This window comes from Rousettus aegyptiacus, unplaced genomic scaffold (genome assembly GCF_014176215.1).
Source record: "Rousettus aegyptiacus isolate mRouAeg1 unplaced genomic scaffold, mRouAeg1.p scaffold_m13_p_4, whole genome shotgun sequence".
Classification (NCBI taxonomy): Eukaryota; Metazoa; Chordata; class Mammalia; order Chiroptera; family Pteropodidae; genus Rousettus; species Rousettus aegyptiacus.
The window spans coordinates 135734485-135759262 of record NW_023416307.1 but is presented as its reverse complement, the minus strand read 5'-3'; the positions used below and the strand labels follow the sequence as shown (position 1 = coordinate 135759262).

The 24778-nt window shown below is 42.4% G+C and overlaps 1 protein-coding gene across 1 annotated transcript in view; it reads right to left on the bottom strand.

Annotated features, from left to right (window-relative positions):
• Positions 1-24778, bottom strand: part of KAT2B (lysine acetyltransferase 2B) — an 87096-nt gene extending 62318 nt beyond the window's left edge. Inside the window, exon 1 of the mRNA XM_016120107.2 lies at positions 23916-24778. Within this exon, the coding sequence (XP_015975593.2) occupies positions 23916-24218 (303 nt within the window). The 5' untranslated portion in view covers positions 24219-24778. The remainder of the gene's footprint in view (positions 1-23915) is intronic.

Genomic DNA, 24778 nt, shown 5'->3' with positions numbered 1-24778 from the left:
CCAGGTGGAAAGAAACACAAATACCTTAACCAAGGGCCACCAAGGGAACACAGATGCTCCTTCAATTATCATAAAGATGCCAAGTTGTCTAGACAAGGGTTTCACTACTTAGTAAGAACCAAGATTTACTTTAGGATTAAGGGTCAGGTAGGTAATGACTAAAGTTCAAAACTCCAAAGAATTACGTAGTTTAGAAGTCTGTCCTCATTTGCCTCAGTAACTGTTTTAGCTTTTAACAAACATGATGGATTTTGCATCTGGGCACATCAGCAACCACAGCCTAAGTTTCCTGTGGCAGGTTGTCTATGGGCAGGATACAAAACTGGCAGGAACTCTGCATGGACCAGAAAAAAAAAAAAAAAAAACAAAGCTAGCACTACAACTCCAGATTTTCAGAGACAGTGACCTAGTTAAGTATGAAGTTCCTTCATTACAGGGAAGCTTAAGAAGCCAACTTGCTCTGAATCTGTCCTAAAGCATTGCTGGCCTATTTACTCTGTTTCTATAGGAAAAGCCATCAACCTTGAGTAAACACCATTTTTTGGTTTAAAGGTATGTATCAACAGATAAGAAATTTCTCAGAACTGTGCCTGAGGTTAAGGCCCATAGGATCAAACCACTGCCTTCACAAACAAGACAGTGTTAAGAAGACAATGCTGATGGGGAATGCTCTCTCTGAATTTGGAGGGTGGGTGAGAAGAATGCATAGGGAGGAGAGAGAAGAGAATAAACAAAACATGAACCTCTCCTACTCTCTCATAATCTCTCATCTCATTTATCTACTTATTCATCATAACTGAGTACCTACCGCATGTCAACCGCAGGCCCAGATACCAAAGACACAGAAATCTCTGCAGAAATAAAAATCTACCCCAGTGGTTCTCAACCTTAGAGGTATATTAGAATTACTGGGGAGCTCCTTAAAGCTCAATACCCACATCTGACCCCACACTGGGATCAGGTCGCGGGCATCAGTATTTTAAGCTAGTGATTCCAACGCTTAGCCAAGGTTGAGCATCTCTGACCCAAAAAAAACAAAAAAAAAAAGGATGCTAGTAATAAATGCATCAAAAAAAATGTTGGATTCTATGGTAGTTCTATCCTTAGTTTTTTGAGAAATCTCCAAACTGTTTTCCATAGTTGCTGCACCAATTTATAATCCCACCTACAGTGTACAAGGGTTCCCTTTTCTACGCATCCTCTCCAACACTTGTTTTTCTTGTGTTTTTGACAACAGCTACTCTAACAGGTGTGAGGTGATATCCCACTGTGGCTTTGATTTGTAGTTCCCTAACAAGTAAAGCTGCTGAACATTTTTTCTCATGCCCGTTGGCCATTTTCCTTGAAAAAATGTCTATTTAGATCCACTGCCCATTTAGTCAGGTTGTCTGTTTTTTGTTGTTGTTAAGTTGTATGAGTTTTTTTAAACATATTTTGGACATTAGCCCTTATTGGAAATATCATTTGTAAATATATTTTCCCATTTGTTTGGTTACTTTTCATTCTGTTTCTACTTCTGGGAATTTATCCAAAGAATATGAAAACACTAATTGGAAAAGATATCTGCACCCCAATGTTCACTGCAGCATTATTTACAACAGCCAGGAAAGGGAAACAATGTAAGTGTCCATCACTGATGAATAAAGACAATGCAGTATAGATATACAATGGAATACTACTTGGCCATAAAAAATATGAAATATTGCCATTTGCAACAACATGGATGGACTGTGAAGGTATTATGTTAAGTGAACTAAGTAAAACAGAAAAGGACAAATATGATTTCACTCATACGTAGAATAAAAACCAACCAACCAAAAACAAAAACAAGTGTATGGATATGGACAACAGATTGGTGGTTACCAGAGAGAAAGGGGGTAGAGGGAGGACAAAATGGGTGAAAGGAGTCAAACGTACGGTGATGAATGGAAACTAGACTTTTGGTGGTGAGTGTACACAGACAGTGCACTCGGATATCAAATTATAATGTTGTACACCAAAAACTCATATAATGTTATAAGCCAATGTTACCTCAATAAAAACAAACAAACAAACAAACAAACATGTTAACAGGCGCTTGTCAGGGAGATACAAACAGACAAGGTGAATTTCGAGTGAGATGAGAGAAGGGGAAGAACAGTTCATTTCAGAAGGAAATTGTGCAGGCACTTCTGAACACATCTCTTACTACTCGCCTCATGTACAGGTAAACATGTAGGCACCCGCTTCCTCTAGAACATTTTTATGCAATATGAGACCGATGATGCTCATCTAAAGCGGTGTGACAGAGGAGAAAAGGGGATTAACGCAATCTGCATCAGAACTTTCTAGAATTTCTATGAAATTTGATTCTAAAACTATCACTGTAAATAAATATATTATAAAAACAAAGCTACCCTTGCCTTTTTTTTAGTTATGTTATTTATCTTAAAATAAAATTCAACCTAAGTTAAAAACAAAAGGTTGAGAACCACTGGTCTACAAAGATAAGACTCTGAGACTGAATCAAAGAGGCAGGCTTACCTATTCCTCCTGAAGCTCTGCTTAGCAAACAGATTTCTGGGAATTTTCCCAAACAACCTTATGGAAAGAGGCCAGATCTTCTTACAGAAAAGCCAAAGAACTAGAACATTCTTTCCTAATGCATTGCCTTCTTCCAACTTTGGAAGAGCAAAGAGGCCAGGGATAGAGAAAAAGGAGCTGAAGGATAAGGGAAATGTGAAGTTTGAGGCTATCCTTCACCACAGGAGACTGGCAAGAGACTCTGGTAAAGGGGTCCCTTCTGAGCACACCTGCAATGGTCATTCACTTTCCCCACTGTCCCTCAACACCCTGCCTCCAAGCAACCCATGTCAGCAATAGGAGCGGAATGGAGGCAAAGTCATGGTCAGCAAAATGTTTCAGCAAAGGTGGAAGTTGGTAGAAAGGAAGCAGGTGACGGTGTACAGTACCATGACACGGTCAAGAGTGTAGGCCTTGTAGTTATATAAAAACATGGTTTCAAATCTTTTTTAAGATTTACTAACTGTGTGAACCCTGGGCAAATCACTTAACCTCTCCAAGCTTCCCAATCTATAAAAGGGGTATAAAAATACCCAGCTCACAAGACTGCTGGGGCATTAAATAATTAATGTGAACAAGTGTTGCATAAATGGAAGTAGTGATAAAGATGACGGTGGTGCTCGTAATATGCTAGCAGTGCCCTGTTGTAAAGGGTGAGCGGGCAGTTACTACTTGAAGAGGCTACAACCACTGAAAGTAGCTTGAGGACACACCTGTCCCCAATCACTATGAAACAGGCCACAGCACTTATTAAACAAATAATTGGATGGCTTACAAATTAAAAGACACACTACCCACAAAATAAATGGGTTCCACTTCCACCATAGGTGATAGCAATGGGAAGTCACTCAAAAGGTTCACTGAGTGATCTTGGTGAAGATTTTTATAACAAAGCAGAAGTGAAGAGAAAGAAATGGCCAGGTTACACATACACAACCACTAGTGAGAACAAAATATATTCAAAAACCTATGGGATATGGTCAAGGCAACACTTAAAGGTAAATATATACCCTTAAATAGATTTCCTTAAAAAGGAAAACATAGATCCTTAAACAGAAAGATTAAAACTAAATGAACTAATTTTTCAACTCAATAATCTAGAAAAAAGAGTAATAAAATAAATTCGAGGCCAAGAGACAAAAGAAATTGATGTAAAAAATTAAGGAAATAGATAACAAACAAAATCATATACCCTTCCTCTATAATCAATGGCTGGTTTTTGAAAAGACCATTAAAATAAACAAACTCTTGGCAAATCTAATGGTGGTAAAAAAACCACGTGTGAAAAATAAAAAAAAGAGTGAGAAAGAAGTAAAAATTACAGATTACTTTATAACTATATATAAGTACTCTGTAGAACTTCATGCCAATAGATTAAACTAGATGTACAATTTCCTAGTGAATTCTTTAGAAAATATAAATTACCAAAAATTGATTTAATAAGTAATAAAGTTTTTTAACAACCCTACAAGAAAATGAAAAGGTAGTCGAAATTCTACTCTTTAAAAAGGCCTCAGGTCAAAATGGTTTTATAGGAAAGGTCTTGTTAACTCTCAAGAATTGGATCAGCACTGTCCAACAAAAACATAATGTGAACCACGCATAAAATTTTTACTTTTCTAGTAGCCAAATTTTAAAATGTAAAAGGAACGAGAGGTTCATTTTAATAATTTCTTTAACATAAAATGTCCAAAATATTGTTATTTCGACATAGACTTGGTATAAAAAACTATTAAGGCATTTTACATAGTTTTATATGCTAGTCCTTCAAAAAACTATTAAGGCATTTTACATAGTTTTATATGCTAGTCCTTCAAAATCCGTGGGATATATCACTAGCCACGTTTCAGATGCTCCATAGTCATCTGTGTCTAAGTGTCTACCATCCTAAAAGCAGGACAGATCAATCTTTTGTATTGTAAATTGTTCCAGAGCATTAGAAAATTATACACTCACATGTCAGTCTATGAATCCAATATAACCCTGACACAAAAGTACAATACAGACAGCAAAAATCATCCAAAAAAGTCACTAGTGCAATCTCACAAAAAGCAAAAACTGAAATAAAATATTTGTAAATCAGTAAAAGAATCTATTATTTATCTAGATTGGTACCACAGACTATTATGCGAGACTATCATCAAGAATAAAACTGTCTGTACTGACACGGAGACTCTCTAGGTCCTAGTTATGGCAGAAAAGTAAACTATAGAAGAATACATAGGATAGTCCAATTGCTTTTTAAAAGTATATGAATAAGCAATTTAAATATATATATGTATGGGGACATATGGAGGAACTAGATCTGTACTTATGGGGGGGCACAAGTAGGGTAGGAGGAGAGACAATCACATTATATTTTATATTCTCTGTGATATTCATATTCATGGGTTGCTTGCTCATTTTCTTTAACATTGATTCATCTGTGGGGAAAATTCCAACAAAATTCCAATGACAGTAACAAAGGCGCAGCATAAATCAGTTGGTGGGATGGATGGTGGAAATCACTGCCTTATCACAAACCACATTTAAGAATTCAAGGATCCAAAACTTTTCTCCCTGTGGAGCTACTGATAAAGCCCCCCTCTCCACCCCCCTCGCTGAGGTTCAAGCCAAAAAGTAACAAGTTTGCAATTCTTGGAAACACAATACAGACTTTTAAAGATATAAATCTTAACTTCATTATTGCAACAGACCTACAGCAATCAGCCCACAAAGAAATATATGCCACTTCTTGTCTTAACTTGACAGAATAATGCAGACTTCCCGGGGGCAAATGTGACCCAGTGGGTGGGTCACAAAGCTCATGACAGAGATATTTGTAATAATAAAGTCTTATATTTTCCCAACTCAATAAAAAAAATGTTACATCCCAAATATTAACCACGCTTAATTTAAGCCACTTGTGACTGAAGTGCTTGATGAATTCTATCAACAATAAACACTGATGCTTAAAAATGTAACCAAATAAAAAGACTTTTCCTTCAAAACTGGCTATCTGTGCTTCCTCCACTGAGTCTTGGGATCCCTGCATATTTTAAAAAGTAAATTTTTATTTCTGTTGTTCAAAACAAATGAGACTTTTCCCAAATAAAAAGAAAATTTCCTGAAAACTAAGAGGATGAAGGAAGAGGGAGAGGAATGGAGAGATGGAGCAAACACAGGGCAAATCAATGAGAGGTATAAAAGCTTTGTCAGCCACGCAGGATTCCAGCTGAGCTAGCCAATACGCGGCAGCCAAACATACGTGGATATCAAGTCCTTGAAAGGTGGCAGGTACAGGTTGAGATGTGTCGTAGAGTAAAATACACACTGGATTTCAAACAGTACAAAAAAAAAAAAACTAAAACATCTCATTAAAAATTATTTCACGGTGATTACATCATAATGATATTTTTGGAATGTTAGGTTAAATAAAACATTAAAATTAATGTAATTTAATTATTGGTTTTTCTTCTTTTTGTAATGTATAGTGGGTTAAATAGTGCCCCCCAAAGTTCATATCCACCTGGAATCTCAGAATGGGCCCTTATTTGGAAACAGATATGATTACTTAGGGTTCTTGAGATGAAATTATCCAGAATTTAGACTGGGTCCTAAAATCAATAACTGGTGTTTTTATAAGAGAAAGAAGAGGGAGATTTGGGCACCAAGTCACAGACATACCGGGAAGGCAGCCATGTGAAGACAGAGGCAAAGACAGGAGTGATATATTTACAAACCAAGGAACACCGAGGACTGCCAGGAGTCACCAGATGCTAGGAAGAGGCAAGGATGGATTCTTCCCAGAGCTTTTAGACGGGGCATGGCCCTGCTGACACCTTAATTTCAGTCCTCAGGCCTTCAAAACTGAGACTGAGAAAAACTTTTTGTTGCTTAATCCATCTTGTTTGTGATTATTTGTTATGCTTGCCCTAGGAAACTAATATATGCAGCTATTAGGAAATGTTAATTTACACATGTGGCTCACATTATATTTCTATTGGACTTTGCTGCACTAGAGTTTAAAAGGAATCTACCCCCAAAACCCAAGTCAGTCTTCACTATAGACCCTAACAGCTTAGGCACAGAACAGTCCCAATAGTTCCTGAGTGGTTCTAAGTGGTTAAAGGTATACCCCATTGAGATACCTGGAAGTCCCTCAACCTTTGCTCACTTGTTGCAGAATGCTTTTGGGGTAGGATATGAAAAGTATTTCCTACATATATACATGTATCACAGAACACTTCAAAATCTAAGTGCACAAAATTTTTAATATGTGTCGGACTTATTGCCTAATTTACTAAAGAGGTCATCCCAAGTCCTTTAGAAAGCATTCAAATATTATCCTTTAACTAACAGAAAGCATTTTCTGCCAAGTATTCCAAGCTGTTGCCACCATGCCCTTTGCCTTGGCCTTCATATCTCCCTTCCAGATGTTCAGGCCCTGCCACTGTTCTTCGAGATAAGAGGTCTCCTTCAAAACACCCTTCCCATGTCTCTCCTTAATTAGGCAAGACAGCTGCAGGCTAAGGGAACTCCCCAGGGGATTGTCCTTGCAGCTTTAACAAAATACCATCTGAAGAACAGCCTTTTAGGGAGTGTGCTGCCAAGCCAATTACTGCAGAAGCTAACAACCCGGGCACAAGGAGGGGAAGGTGCCCAGATGACTTCATCTCCCCCAAGAGCAAGTCTCTGCAAACGTGGCAGAACCATGAAAGAAAAGGCCACCACATTGCTACTGACCCGGTAGAATAAAAATGTTTATGCCTCAACAGGATCCAGGGTTAGAGGTAAAAAAAATGCAACAGACTTTGCCATAGGATGCAAAAGCCAGGATGGATTATGAGAAGGAAGCTAAACTGGATAAACAAGTGATCATGACCCAGATGACAGACAAAGGAGCAGGGCGCTCGCAGTTCACTCAATGTCGATGTGTAAGACGGGTGTGAAGACATTTGGGCAACATCCAAAGGAACAGGAGAAAGACAGCCAAGCTGTCTAGCAAGATTCTGTCATGCTTAAAATACTGGAAAGTCATATTTGTTGGAAAACTTAAATCAGAGACAGGGCATCCCGCAGTAAGAACACACTGATCGGAAATTTCTGGAGTAAAACTGTGAATCCAACATTTATTAAGCACTTAAAATGAGAAAGGCACTGTATACTTGTTCTCATCTCACCTTGTGTGAGGAAAGTATTATTTCCATTACTTGGAAGATCTAAGAGTCTAAAGATCTAAGAAGCTAAAAGACTCGCCTGAGCTTCAGCCTACACTGAAGAACTACAAGTAGGCAGATGATCAGTCCTGTGGCTGTGCGTGGACAGGTCTTCACACTTCTATTACTTCTCTACTCCAAGCTGGACAAAGGCAGAATGTTTAAAAGTCAAGGACCAAAACCATTGTGAGATACAACTTTACAGCCACAAAGAAAGCAGATAATAACAAATGTTGTCAAGGATATGGAAGAATGGGGACCCTCGTTCATTGCTAGAGGGGATGTAAGAGGATGCAGCCTCTTTAGAAGTTTGGCAGTGACTTAAAACGTTAAACACAGACCAGTGGAATAGGACAGAGCACCCCAAAATAAACCCTAACGTATATGATCAAATGATTTTTCACAAAGTTGCCAAGTCTATTGAATGGGGAGTGGGGAGTCTTTTCAACAAATGATGCTGAAAAACTTGTTCACAGGCAAAAGAATTAAGTTGCTGGACCCATGCCTTACACAAAATATAAAAAATAACTCCAAATAGATCAAAGCCCTAAACATAAAACCTAAAACTAGAAAACTCTTACAAGAAAACACAGGGGGAAAGCTTCGTGACATCAATTTGGTGATGATTTCTTGGAATATGACACCAAAATGACAGGCAGCAAAAGAAAAAAATAAACTGGACGAACAAAATTTAAAACTTCCACGTATCAAAGAATACAGTCAACAGAGTGAAAAAGCAACACAATACGGGAGAAAATATTTACAAATCAAATACCTGATAAGGAGTTAAGATCCAGAATATATAAATAATTCCTACAACTTAATAAAAAATAAACAACTCGGTGAAATAATAGGCAAAGGATGAACAGCTATTTCTTCAAAGACATACAAATGGCCAATAAGCACATGAAAAGATGTTCAACATCACTAATCATTAGAGAAATGCGAATCAAAATCACAATGAGCTACCACCTCACGCCAAGAAGGATGGCTATTATCAAAAGCAGAAAACAAGTGCTGGTGATGATGTAGAAAAACTGGAACCCTTGCGTACTGTTGGTGGGAATGCAAAATGGTGCGGCCACCATGGAAGACAATATGATGGTTCCTCAAAAATTTTAAAATAGAATTACCATATGATCCAGCAACTCCACTTCTGGATATATAACCAAAAAAAAAAAAAAAAAAAAACCTCAAAACAAAACAAACAAAAAACTGAAAGCAAAAACTTGAAGAGAGAGTTGTACACCCATGTTCACAGAAACATTATTTATAACAGACCAAAGGTGGAAGTGACCCAAGTGTCCATTCACAGCAACAGCTGAATAAATAAACAAAACACAGTATTTGCTGACACGTGCTACAACACAGATGAACCTTGAAGACATTATGCTAAGTGAAATAAGCCAGTCACAAAAGGACAAAAACTATATGAGTCTACTTATATGAAGTGCCTAGAGTAGTAAAATCATAGAGAAATAAAGTAGAATGGTGGTTACCAGGAGCGGAGAGGAGAGAGAAATGGGGAGTTACTGCTGAATGAATACAGAGCTTCAGTTTTGCCCCATAAAAAGAGTTCCGTGGGTAGGTGGCTGTGAGGTTACACAACAGTGTGAATTACGTAACGCCACCAAACTGCACGTCGTAAGATAGTAGATTTTGTAATAGTATTTTACCACAAAAAGAAAAAGTTTTTTTTAAATTAAACATAAATTAAGCACATTATTCAAGAAACCCACTCCTAGTATCTAAGCTAAGAGAAATGATAACATGTATCCACACAAAGATTGCAGATATCCACAGCAACATTATTCACATGGAAAGAACCCAAATGTCCATCAACTGCTGAATGCATAAACAAGTAAGACATATCTCTACACTGGAATATTACTTTGCAATTAAGAAGAATAATGTGCTAATATATGCTACAATGTGGATGAATCTCAAACACATTATGCTAAGTGTAAGAGACCAGTCATAAAAGACCACATATTGTACAGTTCCATTTATATCAATGTCCAGAAAATGCAAATTTATAGAACTGCAAAGTAGACTAACAGACTGGGGCGAGGGGAGTAAATAGGGTTGATCACAAATAGACATGAGGATCTTTTGGGAGCAATGAGAACCTTCTGAAAATGAATTATAATGATGATAGTACAACTCAGTCAATTTCCCAAAAACCATGGAACTGTACACTTAAAACCAGAGAATTTTATGGCACACAAGTTATACCTTAATAAAGCTGTTTTTTAAAAAGACAAGAACAGCAAATAATTATCACTTCAAATACGGGTCTTCTGCCAGGTGGCCCTTGTGGGGAAGGAGAAAACCAGCACAGGGGGGACACCAGCGGTCCTTTTTTCATCTAAAAGAGCAAAAAGAAGTTAGCGTCTTGGTGGCCACACCTCCGTTTTCAGAATTTGTTTCAGCAAAAGAGAAATAGCAAATGACAGGAATAAGTGAGTCATTAAGTAGGTTACGCTGTTTTTAAAATTCGTGGAGAGTTTGAAACAATTAAAACTTGCTAATAATAAGGCTTTGATGCCAGTGTTCTTTTTGGACTCCCTCACTCAAAACCTTTGACTTGCCGACATCCAACTTTCTGACGCATTCACAAATTCATTCGAGACTCACTGTGGATGTCTAAAGTGGATGTCTGTGCAGTGAATCTAGTTCCCCTCCTTGAACTGCAGTAGAAGATGTAAGACACAGCTCAGGTGGGTGAGGGAGGGGAGCCTAACAATTTCTGGAAACGATTAAAAGGGAGTGAGGATTGAGGCTGGGGACGGGAAAGACTGGCGCATTAAGAGGGTTTACATTTTCACTGGCTACCACTGTGAGCTGTCTGAATTTTCCTCTTAACAGTGTGTATTTATTACTTAGAAAAAAAAATCTTTTAATCCTATTTTAAAACCACAGCAACACCTGGAGTCCGCTATAGGCAGTTGTGATCTTAATAAATTTTTTCTTTGGAAGTGAACTGCTTTGGAAGCAGTTTACATAATACTCTTGTGATTTGAAGCAGATCTCAAACTTTCGTCTGCTCATGAATCACCCAGGAAATTTTGTGAAAATGCAGGTTTGGATTCAGTAGGTCGGGCGTGCGGCCTGAGGTTCTGCATTTCTAAAAAGTTCCCATGCGAGGACCATACTTTTGAGTAGCAAAGATGTGAAGAGGGGGAAAAAATGGTCTGAGGGTTGTGGGTGTCAACACTGCTCTCTTCTCCCAACATTAACTTCAGCTTTCAATATACAGCTTCAACTTAAGACGCTAAGTAATCCTTTCTGGGACATAACACCTTTTTCTTTCTCCGCTAGATGACAAGACTTCCAGGTCACACAGTTGTACATGGAAGGCCAGCAGACCCCATAAAGCTATGACTGGAAACTGGGATTTTAGAAATCTGAGGACTTTTGGCACAAGTATAAAGAAGAAAATGGGAGTAGGAGAGGGAAGGGTTTTACCTCGGATCAAATTTGCCTGGAATTGAAAGTGAAAACAGAACTAGAAGGAGAGAAAAGATAACTGGTGAGGTAATTCAGTAGAGGAAGAATCTCTGAACACCTTACTTTAGAGCGCCATTTGGTCTGGAAAGTCACAAGGAACCACAAAAACAAATACCGAAGAGAGTGGTCAAGGATACAGAAAGAGATTAGAATCGGAATGTCAGGAAGAAATGACCCAGGGCAAAACAACCCAGGTATAAACACCCAATTCCAGTGCTTGTCTTCTATGCTCTCCAAGATTGACATCAACAGAAAACCAACAGGACATGCCAGTCTGGAAGAAGTAAGTCCTTGTGCCTCTGCCGAAGCTGAATAAGGAACTGCCCTCTTTGTGCTAGATAATCGGGTCTGTCTGAATCAAAGGCCCAATACCTTTAGACATTATCTCAGAAGATGCTGGGATGACTCTTGTGCTACTAAATGTCCTAGGGGTGGGCCACATCCTTCTTTACATCTGAGTCATCTCTCTAGGAGCAAACCCAACCATGCACCACCGCTGAAATGGCCTCAAGAGGTCCTGAGTGACACCGGGGCCAAGAATCTTGTGTCCCAGAACCCTAACCCCAAGACAATTCTAGACTCTCTCTTAATATACACATCCAATCCTATGACTTTTTCAGTGAACTTGTAGAGCAGTCAGCTCAGTCTTCAACAACGTGGAAGGATTTGTCAAACTGTTTGGCTAGCACTGAGCGACCCAGACAACCAGCTGACAGAATTTTAACTCTTCAGCCTGTTGTTTTGGCACCAAGTCAACCCAGATGAGCAAAATAAACAGTACCATATATGTTGCTTCCCAGGACAGGTCAAGATCACATGGTATCAGTCATTATTTGGGTTGATGACTCGTAATCCACACAACCAGCACAACCTGCAAAACAGAACTTCCAGCCCACATTCCCAACTGCCTACGCCTGGCCTGTCTACACATTAAGGCTTGCCCTCAACTCCAACACCCACACTTCAACTATCCTGTTGTCTACATTGGCATTACCTTTTCCCCAGCTCCTGAGGCTCAATTTATCTGCATTCGATGCTCTCACCCTAGGCCATCTGACTCTTTCAAAAGTCTCTCATGAATTTATATATCTTCTCCTTTCTCAGTACCAAGGCCTCAGGTCAGGCTTAAAATTCATTTAGAGATAGACAGCTTCCTCTCCACTAGCAGTACATTCCAATCCTCCATCTAACTCCCACTGTCTAACACATCGTTCTCCTCTACGAAGCCATTTAATAATGTTGAGCATTCCTGTTTGATACTTTCCAAGGCAATTTTAGCCTATATCATCTAATTTTCCCATCTCCACAACCCCACAGGACAAGTAATTCAATGCTTACAGAAGAGAATGTGGCTTGCCTGAGTTCACCCAGCTGGCAAAGGATCAAAGAGCCAAAACCTAAAACTCCTCGCTGGCACACTAAATATTTTGTGTCTCCGTCTTCTTAAAGTGCAAAGACTCACTATTACCACGGTACTTCGGTTTAAAATTTTCTACCTGAATTTCAAGACTTTCTAGCAACTGATTTCTTCCTTACCCAGTATATCGTATTTCCCACTATTCCTGTTTACTCGTTCTCCAATGTGGCCGGTCTCTTCAGTAAGCTCCATCATTATGATTTAGCACTGCTCCTAACTGTAGTAGTGGCTACCATTTTCTAGGCATTTAGAATGTTCCACATACTATACCAAACTACCAAACGGATGGTCTCATTTTATCATCAAAACAGCACTGGACTGCCAGGAGACATGCCTAATTTAACACATGCCCAAAAGAACCTTGCTTCTCACCTATCCCAAACCTGCTTCTCCCACGGTCTGCCCCAAATTGGTAAACAGTACCACCGTCCTTTCAGTTGCTCGGGCCAACGACCTGTCTCTTTTTCACATGCCATCGCCACAACCACCCAACGACAAACTAAGTCCTGTTGCTGCTATAATCATAGCCCCAGACTGTCTACTTCTCACCCTCTCCACTGCTTCCACCTTTGGCCAAGCCACCACTATACACTTAACACCTACACTGCAATAACTCCGACTGGCTCTCTTTTTCAATGTTTACCCTTGTGCACTTTATTCTTCTCAGAGTAGCCAAAGGGGATGCTTTGAAATGCAAATCTAATCTGACTCTATTGGAAACAGCCCCAATGTCCACATTGGATAAACAAATATGGTACATCCATACAGTGGAATACTCCTCAGGAATAAAAATAATAATAATAATTAACTACTGATACATGCAACGACATGGATGAATCTAAAAAGCATTATGCTTAGTGGGAAAAAAAAGACTGCGTACCATGTGGTGTCGTTGAAATGAAATTCTAGAATTTTAAAAGTAACCTATGGTGACACAGATTAGCTCAGTGAATGCTTCTGGAGGACAGGGATTTGAATGGCAAGGAGCAGGAAGGAACTTTGTAGGACAATAAAAATGTTCTGTGTCTTGATGTGCATTTGTCAAAACTGATCAGAACTGAAGATCAGATTATTTCACTGTGTGAAAATTATACTTCAGCAATCTGGCCCTCGTTTACTTCTTCCGTCTCATCTCCTACACTCACCCCCCTAACCACCCCCATCTAGCCTGGCAGCCCTTGAACATGCTAAGCCAAAGCTGGCCCTGAGTCTTTGCATCTCCACCAGGCACCCTCCCCCTTGGCTCCTTGTTATCATTCAGGCCCCAGACCCTGTCCCTTCCACAGAGAGCACAAATCTGAAGGAACTCCCTAGATACTCTCACTTACTTCTCTGTTTACATTCTGTGTGGCACTTACCACTTTCTGTTATTTTGCTGTTTACTGTCTGCTTCTGCTACCAGAAAGCAAGCTCTGCAAGAGTAAGAAGGACCCATCTGTCACTGTATCCCTAGCATCTAAATCAACGCCTGGCACATTAGATAACAATTTGTTGAATGAATGGAAAAGTTAACAACATCACGATCTCCATTTTACAGCTATAAAATCTGAGTCTTGGAAAGGGGAAGTAATCTCCCTCATGGTCACACAGCAAGGAAACAGCAAGCACATCAGGATCAAACCCAGGCCATCTGTTGCCCAGGTCTGTGTCTAAACCACTCTGAGGTCTTGTTCCCTTCAGTCTGTTCCCCTGCTTTGTTTGTTTTTTTTTTTTTTTTTACTGTTCACTCCACCTGAGCCAGGCCTCTCTCTTACACTTCCACCTGCCCCCAGCTCCTGATGGCTTCTCTGTACATTGACTTCCTGCTCAATTATTCACTTTAATTATTCTTTCCCTCTGTATCTGTCTCACAGCAAGATGAGGGGGTCCTAGTAAATGTTGCTTGCTTTTGTCTCCCACCACATACCTAAGAACAAGCTGGGCACAGGTTGTTCTCCTGGACGTGTTCCCTTGGAGACGGGGTTAGTCAGGTAGCCCTGTGGGTATGTGCAAACCCTGGGTTATATGACTCACTTTACTATTTCAAAGTATGCTGACCTTGACTTCTGTGGCATCCTGCCATCCAGTTTCAACACCAGCTTGTTAGAGCTGATGCAAATTAGAGCTGCCACCATCGGGCACTATTTTATTCAGGTCTGGTCCCTGTACTTTTGGAATCTCCTGCATACCACAGAAGCCTCTACACAGGCCGAGAGCACGCAGTGAATGGGGACTGATTAGGATGATGTGGAATTAATAGAAGCATCCCATACATCTTCCCCTGAGGTCACTTAAGAGATTACTTAAAGCCTTCTCCTAATTCCTGGTATACTTGGAATTATATCATTCAAAGTGGATCATGAGAGATTCTATTCACACTTTTTTCCAAAATAAAGGCATTCATACCCTGATTTAAAAAAATAATAAGGCCTGTGTCTGGGTCTCTGGATGCAAAAAGAATAAATTTAAAAGAAAGTCTAATGTATACTGTAGCCTTTGGATTAAAGCAGGCAGTAAAGCAACAAAAAATATAAATAGCAGTTAGAAAACATGGCTTTATAGGTGATTGATTCTTTTCTAGTTCACTAACATAATGTTGACATTTAGAATATACTGTAGGACCTTTTTCTCACTTCACAGGTCTTAACTCACTGGTCTCACAATACTCATGATACCCTTTGTGAGAATTTAATTCTCATTTGAGGAAGAAGAATCGGTGGTGAGAGAAGTTCACGTCATTTGCTCAGAGGATTAAAAATGGGTGTGACTTCTCTGTTCCATCTTACGGCAGAAGTCCAGGCCACCAGACAAGTACTGCATGTTACTGGGTCCACTGTGAGTCCATGAGAACACACTCAGCTCCGAGTCAAGCAATGTTATTCCAGCCCCACCTCAGGGCTACCCTGCTGCTGACCACATGGCTTTGGGAAAGTTACTCAACCTCCTGGAGCCCGTGTCCTCGTCTTTAAGACACAGTTTTCTTTCCTACAATCTTACAAGTATGAAATTCACTGCGAATATGAAATGACCCATTTATTCAACAAATATGTACTGAGGACCCTACTATGTGAAAGGCATATAGGCCATGGACCTGGGACATGAAATGAAACAAAGTCCCTGCTTCATGGAGCTTCTACTGTGATAAAGAAAACACACGAAATTATTAAAAATATATATGTGACTTATGAGTATTGGTAAGTGCAACAAAGGAAAAACAAGATTATATAGCGTGATGGGCCACTGCTGTTTTTGACCGGAGGCGGAGGGTAGGAGGGGGGGTGGAGTGTCAGGAAGGCTTCTGAGAAGTTGGCCTTTGAGAGCAGACTGGAATGAGGTTTGACAACAAGCCACACCAATGCCTGGAGAAAAAACGCATGCAGTGCAGGGGGTACCAGCATGCACAATTAGATGCCAGAGATGAAAGCAATTCAATATTATACAGGATTCAATTCTGTTTCAATTATCACTAGGTGATGAACTGTCATAAAGAGCTTGGACAGGAGCTACCTGGGCAAGAATCTTCTAAAGGAGTCCATGAAAACAAATGTTAAGTGAATAAATAAATGGCAACAGGTAGAATACCCCTGTGTACACTTTGCACAAGTAAAAAAAAAAAAAAGATGAAAATCCCATTTTATATATCTGTATCAATTGCAGAAAGATCAACTTATAAGTGGATGGTCCATATGATTCCATCAAAGAATAAGCTTATCTTACATATTTAATACAAGTTTTCAAGGATAAATTGTTGCCAGTACCACTTAGGGGTCAATGTCCACTGTAGCTTTATGTACTGGGTTCTGGCCCGTCTTCTAGGAACCCTGCCACAGCCCCCAATATGTATAGTTCTACGTGGCTTGCGGGGCACAACGTATAACTCTAACCATCTTCCAGAACAAAGATGGCTGACAGCAGGATATCATGTATTTACCAGTGAGGACTCACCATTATAGATGCCAGGGAGAAGGAACTGTGCAGGCAGGACATTTCACCAGCTGTGTACCCACCTCCCCAACAGTCTGCCTTTCCTCCACTCCGATCCTTACCTACAACTGCTTGGCCAAGTCCACCTCCCTGATTTCTTGTCTACATTCCTGCTCTCATGGGTTGTACCTAGTATAGCTGAATTCAAATTTTTTCTTTCAAAAGCCTCGTTAAAATTTATTTTATAAAGTTGTCCACATCCACTGTCTTCCATCCTGAAAATGGTTGACAATTTTTAACTTGTTCTAGTTTTAAAAATGTGTCTTTACACACTACTGCTATATGCCACAACACAGACATAGCTTACAGACATCACGTTGAGTGACAGAAGGCAGATGCAGAAGAGTTCCTACACGTGTGATTCCATTTATGGTAAGTTTAAGAAAGGCAAGACTAATCTCTGGTAATAAAGTTAGAATAAGGGTTACTAGGGGTGAGGATGGGGTACGACGGAGCCCTCTGAGGTGCTAGAAATAATATGCAGCTTCTTCTGGGTGGGAGTTGCATGGATATATATATGTAAAAAAAAAACTAACTGGGCTATGTACAGTACTTATTATTTCAGCACTTTACTGCCTGATAACTCAATTAAGTTAAAAAGTAACTTTCCTCTGGATTGTGCTGAAGTACTGCTATGTGTGCAGTCTTGTGTAGAGCTGTTCCGAGACTTCTAAACATCCAGGACAGTCAATTCCTTACCTCTGTGGCACATCTGGCACCTTCTACAGCCTGAATAGGTAGCTCTTTCATCTTCCTTCCTTCCTACAGGAAATTCTACTGGGCCAGCCGGTTACCATTCTTGATTGTCAGCTTTAAAACAATTAAGGGCATGCATCTGTCTGCCCCGGGCCAGTAATAAAGAATGCTTATTTTGTTTGCTTTATGGCCTATACCTTTCAATGAACTAGAAAAGCCTTTGAACAAATGTCGCGATAGGGAGACAGTAAACATCAAATGAGAGCAGTAGAGTACCTGAAAGAAATGATATTCTCTCTGTGAACCATTTGGAGGAACAGACTCCCTCCACCCCATGAGAAAGTTTGAGGAAAGAATGCAAAATGGCGCAGTGGAAGGAGAATACAAGCGGACCAGCTCTTCCCGGAGCAACAACTGCAGCTTGAGGGAGATGCTTAACCTCTTCGGGTCTCATTTCCCCACTAATAAAATGATCTTCCTTACCTTCCTCTTACCCCATATTGAAGAATCAAATGTCATGAGTCAAAACGCACACTGCTGAGACCAATGGAAAAATTTTAAAAATAAAATAAAATAGAAACTGTGAAATGCCTATGTTCTAAGAACTTTCACATATGCTAAACTATTTTATTTTCACAATAAGTTGATGAGGTGTCACCTTGACTCCCACTTCACGAAAGAGGAAACCTGAAACACAAGGCAGTTAAGTAGGTGCCCAAGGGCACAGGGCATGGAGAGAGAGGAGGGTGGATGCTCCTGGATGCTCCAGGAGCACACCTACTATTCTGCCATAGGTGCCTTTGAGTTTGCATCAGATTAGGAGTAGGAAACCATTAAGAGTAGGAAACCACTGACTACTGTGCTTAAAGAGCGACCTTTCTCTCATGAAGAGACAAATGAACTAAATCAGAAGGCAAAGAGCCTTGGAAATTCGCGTTTTATTGGCACTGTATTGAGCATCCAGATCTTTCACCTGAGAAGCAGATGTTCTGATTGTTCCAAGGTAACTCACATGAAACTGTATACTTTACCCTGAAGACTTCCTATGACAGGTCCAAACCTGTGGATTTACCTGATAGGCACAGAATAAATCTTGTCAATGTGTACAGGTATCTAGGTTTACATCTTCTTAGCGGTAAAAATAAAAATAAATAAAAAAGAAGAAAAAGAAAAGAAAGAAAAAAAAACAATAAGAACGACAACAGAAAGCGCAGCAGCGCTACCTCACAAAATCCTATTTGCAAGTACATGCTCCTAAAACAAAATAGTCCTCAGCAGATTTTGTTCCATTTTGCCCTATAAACTACTTTCTCAGTTACATAAACTGCAAATTGCAATCTTAAGGCATTGCAGGCTTGAATTTCCATCTTCCCTGAAAGTTTATGAGGAAACAGAATTAAATTTGGTCCCCTTTCTCTCAGCCTTTTAGTATTATGCCTGCCAAATGAAATATTTTTCCTATGTGTGTTGGCTCCATGATACCGCTTTTTAGAGAAGTCATCACACATGAAATAATTGTAGGCCACAGGCTTAAGTAACTAAAGACTGATTTTTTTTTTTAACATTTTATTTACCCCCTCCATGTTTTGTGTTTGTGCTTAGATACTACTTATCTAAAATGTCTCCAGACAGATATTTTTAAATTTTGTTTCTGTATGCAAACCTACAATCAACTGATACAAAATATCACCTTAAAAAAATAGTGTCCATTGCAGGAGATGGAAGAGTTGGACTGTGGTGATGGATGCGCAACTGCATATATTTACTCAAAAATGACTGCATATTTCAGTTTTTGAGTTTTACTATCTATAAATTATATCACAATAAAGTTATTTAAAAATATGCCCAAAATTCACAAATATTTCACATTGTCAATGTTATTCAAATTAACAATAAAAGCATTAATTTTCCCTATGCTGCCAATGTATTTATGGTATTATGAGACAACACAATTTTCCTCTAAAGCAAGGTTTCTAAACTTTGGCACTATGGTCATTTGGGGCCAGATAATTCTTTGTTGTGGAAGGCAGTCCTGTGCATCATGGGATGTTTAGCAACATCCCTGGACTCTAATCACTAGTTGCCAGTAGCGCTCCCCTCCTCCCAATTACAAAGACCAAAAATGTTTCCAGACATTGCCAAATATCCCCTGAAGGGGAGGGCAAAATAGTTCCTGGGGAGAGTCACTGCTCTAGATGCTGACAGTTGAAAAAGAAATTTGCCCTCTGAAGGAGCGACTGAGAAATTTGCTCTCTGAAGGAGTGACTGACAAACACAAAGGCATCAGAGGATCTCCAACTATAAAGCTTGTTCTAGCACCATATTCACCAGCCCCTGGCCAACACAGGACATTTTTTGTCTCATCGTAGCACTGCTGCCTTCACTCTCTGCATATTCTACAGTCAGTGATACCTCTAGATTATAAACCACTATTTTTTAAATTAATTGTATAGCCCTGTGCCCATGTAACTCTCTAGGTATGGCACTCAGCCCAGAATTGAAGCAGCTAGGTTTTCCAAAAATGCTTTGTAGCCACTGATGCTGATAGACAATTTGAGTAAAGTGCAGGAAATTCAGTTTAGCCAGCATTAACCTAGCACTTTTAGGTTCCAGGAGCTTTGGAGGACCTTCTCTCTTTTAACTTCAAGGTCGAAGTTATGGTCCCCATTTTATAGATGAACTAATCAAGGCTCAGAGAAAAACTTAAGTGACTTGTGCCCAAGATCACACAAGAGACAGGAATGGAATTCGAGACTAAGTCCCATGTTCTTTTCTAGACTTCCAAGTTAAAAGTATACCTCATACTTTGAGCTACTGTAATGGCTCACTGGTGGGTCAGACACCCCTCTGGATGCCTCATACATATTAGCCCATTTTAAATCCTCACTAAGGGAGACATTACTATTTCTAATTTACAGACAGGGAAATAGAAGCTGAGGTAAAGTCCTTGTCCAAGGTCACACAGCTGGATTTGCAGTAAGTCTGAACTCTGAAGCACATTTTCTTGACCACTATGCCCTACTGCCTCCCCTCATGTATAAATGGCCTATTTCATTAAGAAAAGTCAGTCAATGACTATTTTTTTAGTAGATAAATTACACTTTAATTCAAGGAGCTTTGGATTTGTGCTACTTAGACCTTTACTCAGAGTTCCTTTTATAACACTAAAAACCCAGTCCTATGGACCACCTGTGAGATACCTAAAGGGCCCTGCGTGAAAAAGCCCTTCTACCCAATTGTCAAAAAGTGGTCAAGCTAAAATTTCACTACTGCTCTCCTAACAGCTAATCATTTCCTCAGTTTTCTCTTCTCTAGTTCATTCATTCAGTGAGTAACTACTTAGAATCTACTCAGAGAGACAGAAGACACATACTTATCAAAAAACCATACAATTAAAAACTGTGATAAAAGCACCAGGAAGGGAAAGTAAGTAGAGAGGGGTTCAGAAAACTTAAGGATATTAAAGGAAATGCAAGGAATCTGAGATTTGCAAGAAAAGTTGGGAGTTAATTTGAAAGTGAGGTGAGAAGAGCTTTCAGTCCCAATGAACAGTGTATGCAAAGGCCCTGAGGTAGAAGGGAACCATGCACGCAAGGCCCTGAGAAGGGGCGAGAGATAGCAATGGCCAGGCCATGCAGAGCCTTATAGTCTCCAATAAAGAGAAATGAAAGGGTCCTAAGTAGAGGTAAAACATGGTCAGATTCACATTTTTAATGGTCAACCTGGCTGTTTCAAACACCAGCCAACCTTTGCCAGAACTCAGTTCAAAAACTCTACCTTGGATCCTGCAAAACAAGTTTGTTTGTTTTTTTTTTTTTCTCTTCTCTCCAGGGTGTGGCACATCACCCTGGCTGTAAACTAGCTCCCTTCTTTTTCTGTTTCGCTTGTGAAGTTTAAAGGCCAGATCTTCAATCAAGTCTAGGACCTGCTTTTCTTTCAATAGCCCCCAGAAAAGTTCCTCTTTCCAGGCCCTTCCTAGGCATTCCCCTAATCTCTCTACTCACTCTGAGTAACAAAAGGTAGAGCAATCTGTCCTTTGGGGCTTTCTTATATGAAATGTAGAGACAAGCTAAGGAAGAACCATAGATTCTGCTCTCTCACACTCCTCACACCCAATCAAGCACGGGGGGGGGGGAGAAAGAGAAAGAAAAAAAGCAAATGTGAGATAATGTCATTCCCCAGGTGTTAAGATTACTGGATTCCCTAATGCCCCCCTGCCCATACACACACACCCCAACCTGGTGCCCCAGCCAATGAAGCCCTAGCTCCTGCTGGCACAGCTCCAAGCTTTCACAACTGCTTTCAGTTTCTCCACTACTGGAGGCTTCACCTCACCCCACCCTTAGCACCCACTGACACTTCCTCCAGGAAGCCTTTCCTACCCAACAGTGCTCTAGCCCATCAATTGCCTGCTCTGAGTTCCAACACCACTCTAAGAAAGCAGGTTTTTTAAAAAATTTCATTGTAATTGGTTCATTGCCCACATGCCCCAGCCATCGACACATGTGAGCGTGCGTGTGTACACACACACACACACACACACACAGTCAGTAGCTCCAGAAGGACAGAATCTGGATGTCACAGTGCCAGCATCTAGCACAATACCTGTCACTCAGTTATGACCCCTCTAGATGTTTACTGAATAAAACAGCAAATACAAATTGACACTTTCAGTCTCCCAGAAGCAGGAAGAAAGGCCTTTATTAAGAGGGTTTCCCTTCTTATAAATTTGCTTGTGAATGTGAACATGAAACATTCAAGTCACACACCTTAGAAAAGGCGCTACATCTCACTTATAAAAATTTGAAAGGATCAAAAATATCAATGCAAGGCACATATGCTCAGTTTTAGATAGGACCAAAACGTCAGGGAAGTTTCAGATATTAAGGCAACAGCAGGCAACAGAAAGAGGTGCTCATGATGGGAGCCCAATAAAAAGCCAGGAAAAAAAACACTGAGCAGACAGAGTTCCTACATGAGCCCACTCTGACTGCAAAACACCAAGTCCACACTAGCCTAATGCCATTTATAACTAACCCCTGGCCCTTCACCTTTCTTAGGCACACTCCACACTTTATCTTCTTGCACTCCTTCTTCAGAAATGCCAACCACGTGGCATTATTATTTCACAGATTCAGAATTCAAAAGGGACGAGTAATATATTATCCAGGTCTTAACTTAGGATCTTACTACTTGGATTGTCACTGAACCAGCATCACATCATGAGAATTCGTTTGAAATGCAAAAATCTCTGGCCCACTGATTTAGAATCGGCATTTTTAACCAGCTCCCTAAGTGATTCCTGTGCACATTAAAGTTTGAGAAACACTGGGCTAGATCCCACATTCATTCAACAAATATTTATTGAACCACCTGTAAGGCACACAGTAGGAGTTGAACACACAGAAGAGAATGTGAATGGTGTGGGGAAAACACTGCAACTGAGAGGCTCCCGTAAACACTAAAAAGAGCATCAAGGGGAGAGAGAGGTTCTAGGATTAATAATCTTTACACCAAAATTCAGAAGTGACCACTGCGGATCGGTTGTGGGAATCTGGGAACTTGACCCTGTTCGCAGCAGGCAGGAGGAATACAAGAGAGGTGTGTGAGGGTGTCTCCTACCCGCCTCCGCCACAGGCCGCGGGGAGCTGACAAGGCCAAGTCCCCGCCCCCCTCAGCTGTCACCCTGTCAAAACAAAGCCGCTGCTGACAGCGCTGGGCCAGGCGGCTCCGCGGCCTCGGGCAATCCTCCCACCGCGGGAGCACGGCGCCCACATCTGGATCTGCAGCTGAGGGGCTACGGGGTGCCGAGAGGTGGGAAGGAGAGGGGATGGCATGAAACATGTGTCCTCAAACTGAGCAGTAGCGCCCGCCGCACTGCGCTGTCACCTTGCCAAATCCTGTTTACACCCCGAGCAGCTGGGACAACGTTTTAACTAAACAAGTGATAATACAATAATAATGGGGATGACGCCGCGAACCGCAGCGCCTCCGCCCTCACCCGAGGGCACCCAAACCTCCAGGACCCTCGCCTCGGGCTGTGCCCACCTTTTGAGCCGGCGCGTTCCGCCCCTTCCATCTCCCAAAGTGCTGGGAGTCCGGCAGCCTATTCCACCCTCATTCCTTCCCCTAAGTCCTCCCATTGGACAACATGCGAAGGGGGGGGCGCTCGGACCCCCCAAAAGACGTTTCCTTGGCCCTGGGGCGCTTGCCACAGTGAGCACCGCTCTGCTCCCTGGAAAGCACCCCCTGGCGAGCTCCTACAGAGCAACAAAGCCCCAGGGCAGCCCAGGAGCGCGGACGCTCAGGCAACTCCTTCCAAGGTGGGGGAAGGAAAGGCTGTCGGTCTTGCTGAGCCCCCTTCTCCCGAACCCAACGGCGCTCTTGTCTCGTCGGAGAAGCAGTTAATTGGGCGCGGGCGACAGCAGCACTTCCGCGGTGCAGCGGCCCCAGGCGGGAGGCGGGAGGCGGGAGGCGGGAGGCGGGGGCGGGAGGCGGGAGGAGGGGGCGGGGGTCCCGCGAGCCGGGCCCGAGCCCCCCTCGGCGGTCCGCGAGCGGCGAGCTAGTACCTTGCAGGCGGAGTACACTCCGAGTTTCTCCAGTTTCTTGGCCCGCGGAGCGGAGCGCAGTTGCGCCTTCTTCACGGCGATCCGGGCCGAGCCGCCGCCTCCCGGTCCTTCGGCCGTGCCCGCCGCCGCCACTGCCGTCGCCGGTCCACAGGCGCCCGAGCCCCCGGCGGCGGCGACGCACGGGGAGCCCTGCGGCGGCGCGGGGGGCGGCGCGGGGGGCTGCGGGGGCAGCGCCCCGAGCCCGGCCCCTGCCCCGGCTCCCGCCCCGCCGCCGCCCGGCCCGGCCCCGCCAGCCTCGGACATGCCGCCCCGCAGCACCGCAGGAGGCGCCGAGTGTCAGGCGCCGCCGCCGCCGCCAGGGTCTCCCTCCCGGGCTCTGGTCTCAGGGAGAGCGAGACCCTCCCCCCACGCCCTCCCGCCCCCTTCTCCCACCCCCCTCCCCGCCCCCGCCCCCGCCCTCCCCCGCGCGCGCCGCTCGCCGGGCTCGCTCCGGCCGCGGCCCGCGCGCTGACGGTGGCGGCGGCGGCAGCTGCTGCCCCAGGAGGGAGGGGACTAGCGGCTCCGCTGCCGCCGCCGCCGCTGCACACACCCTCCCCCGGTTCTCCTCCCCGGGGCTCCGCTCTGCGCCCTGGCCGCGGACATGTTCCTCGGGGCTGCGGACTGAGGGTGCGTGCGGGCGGTGCCAACCTCTCGGTGAGGCCGGAGCTGCGAAGCCCCCCTCGGTCTCCTCCCCGCAGCCCGCGGGGTTCGCGCCCCCAACCCCCGCGCCTCTACACCTAGCGCTCACCCGCCAGGGGGCGAGGCCAAGCTCGGGTGGGGGTGACGGATGGGGGGCGGGGAGGTGAAGGGCTGGAGCCCAGGCA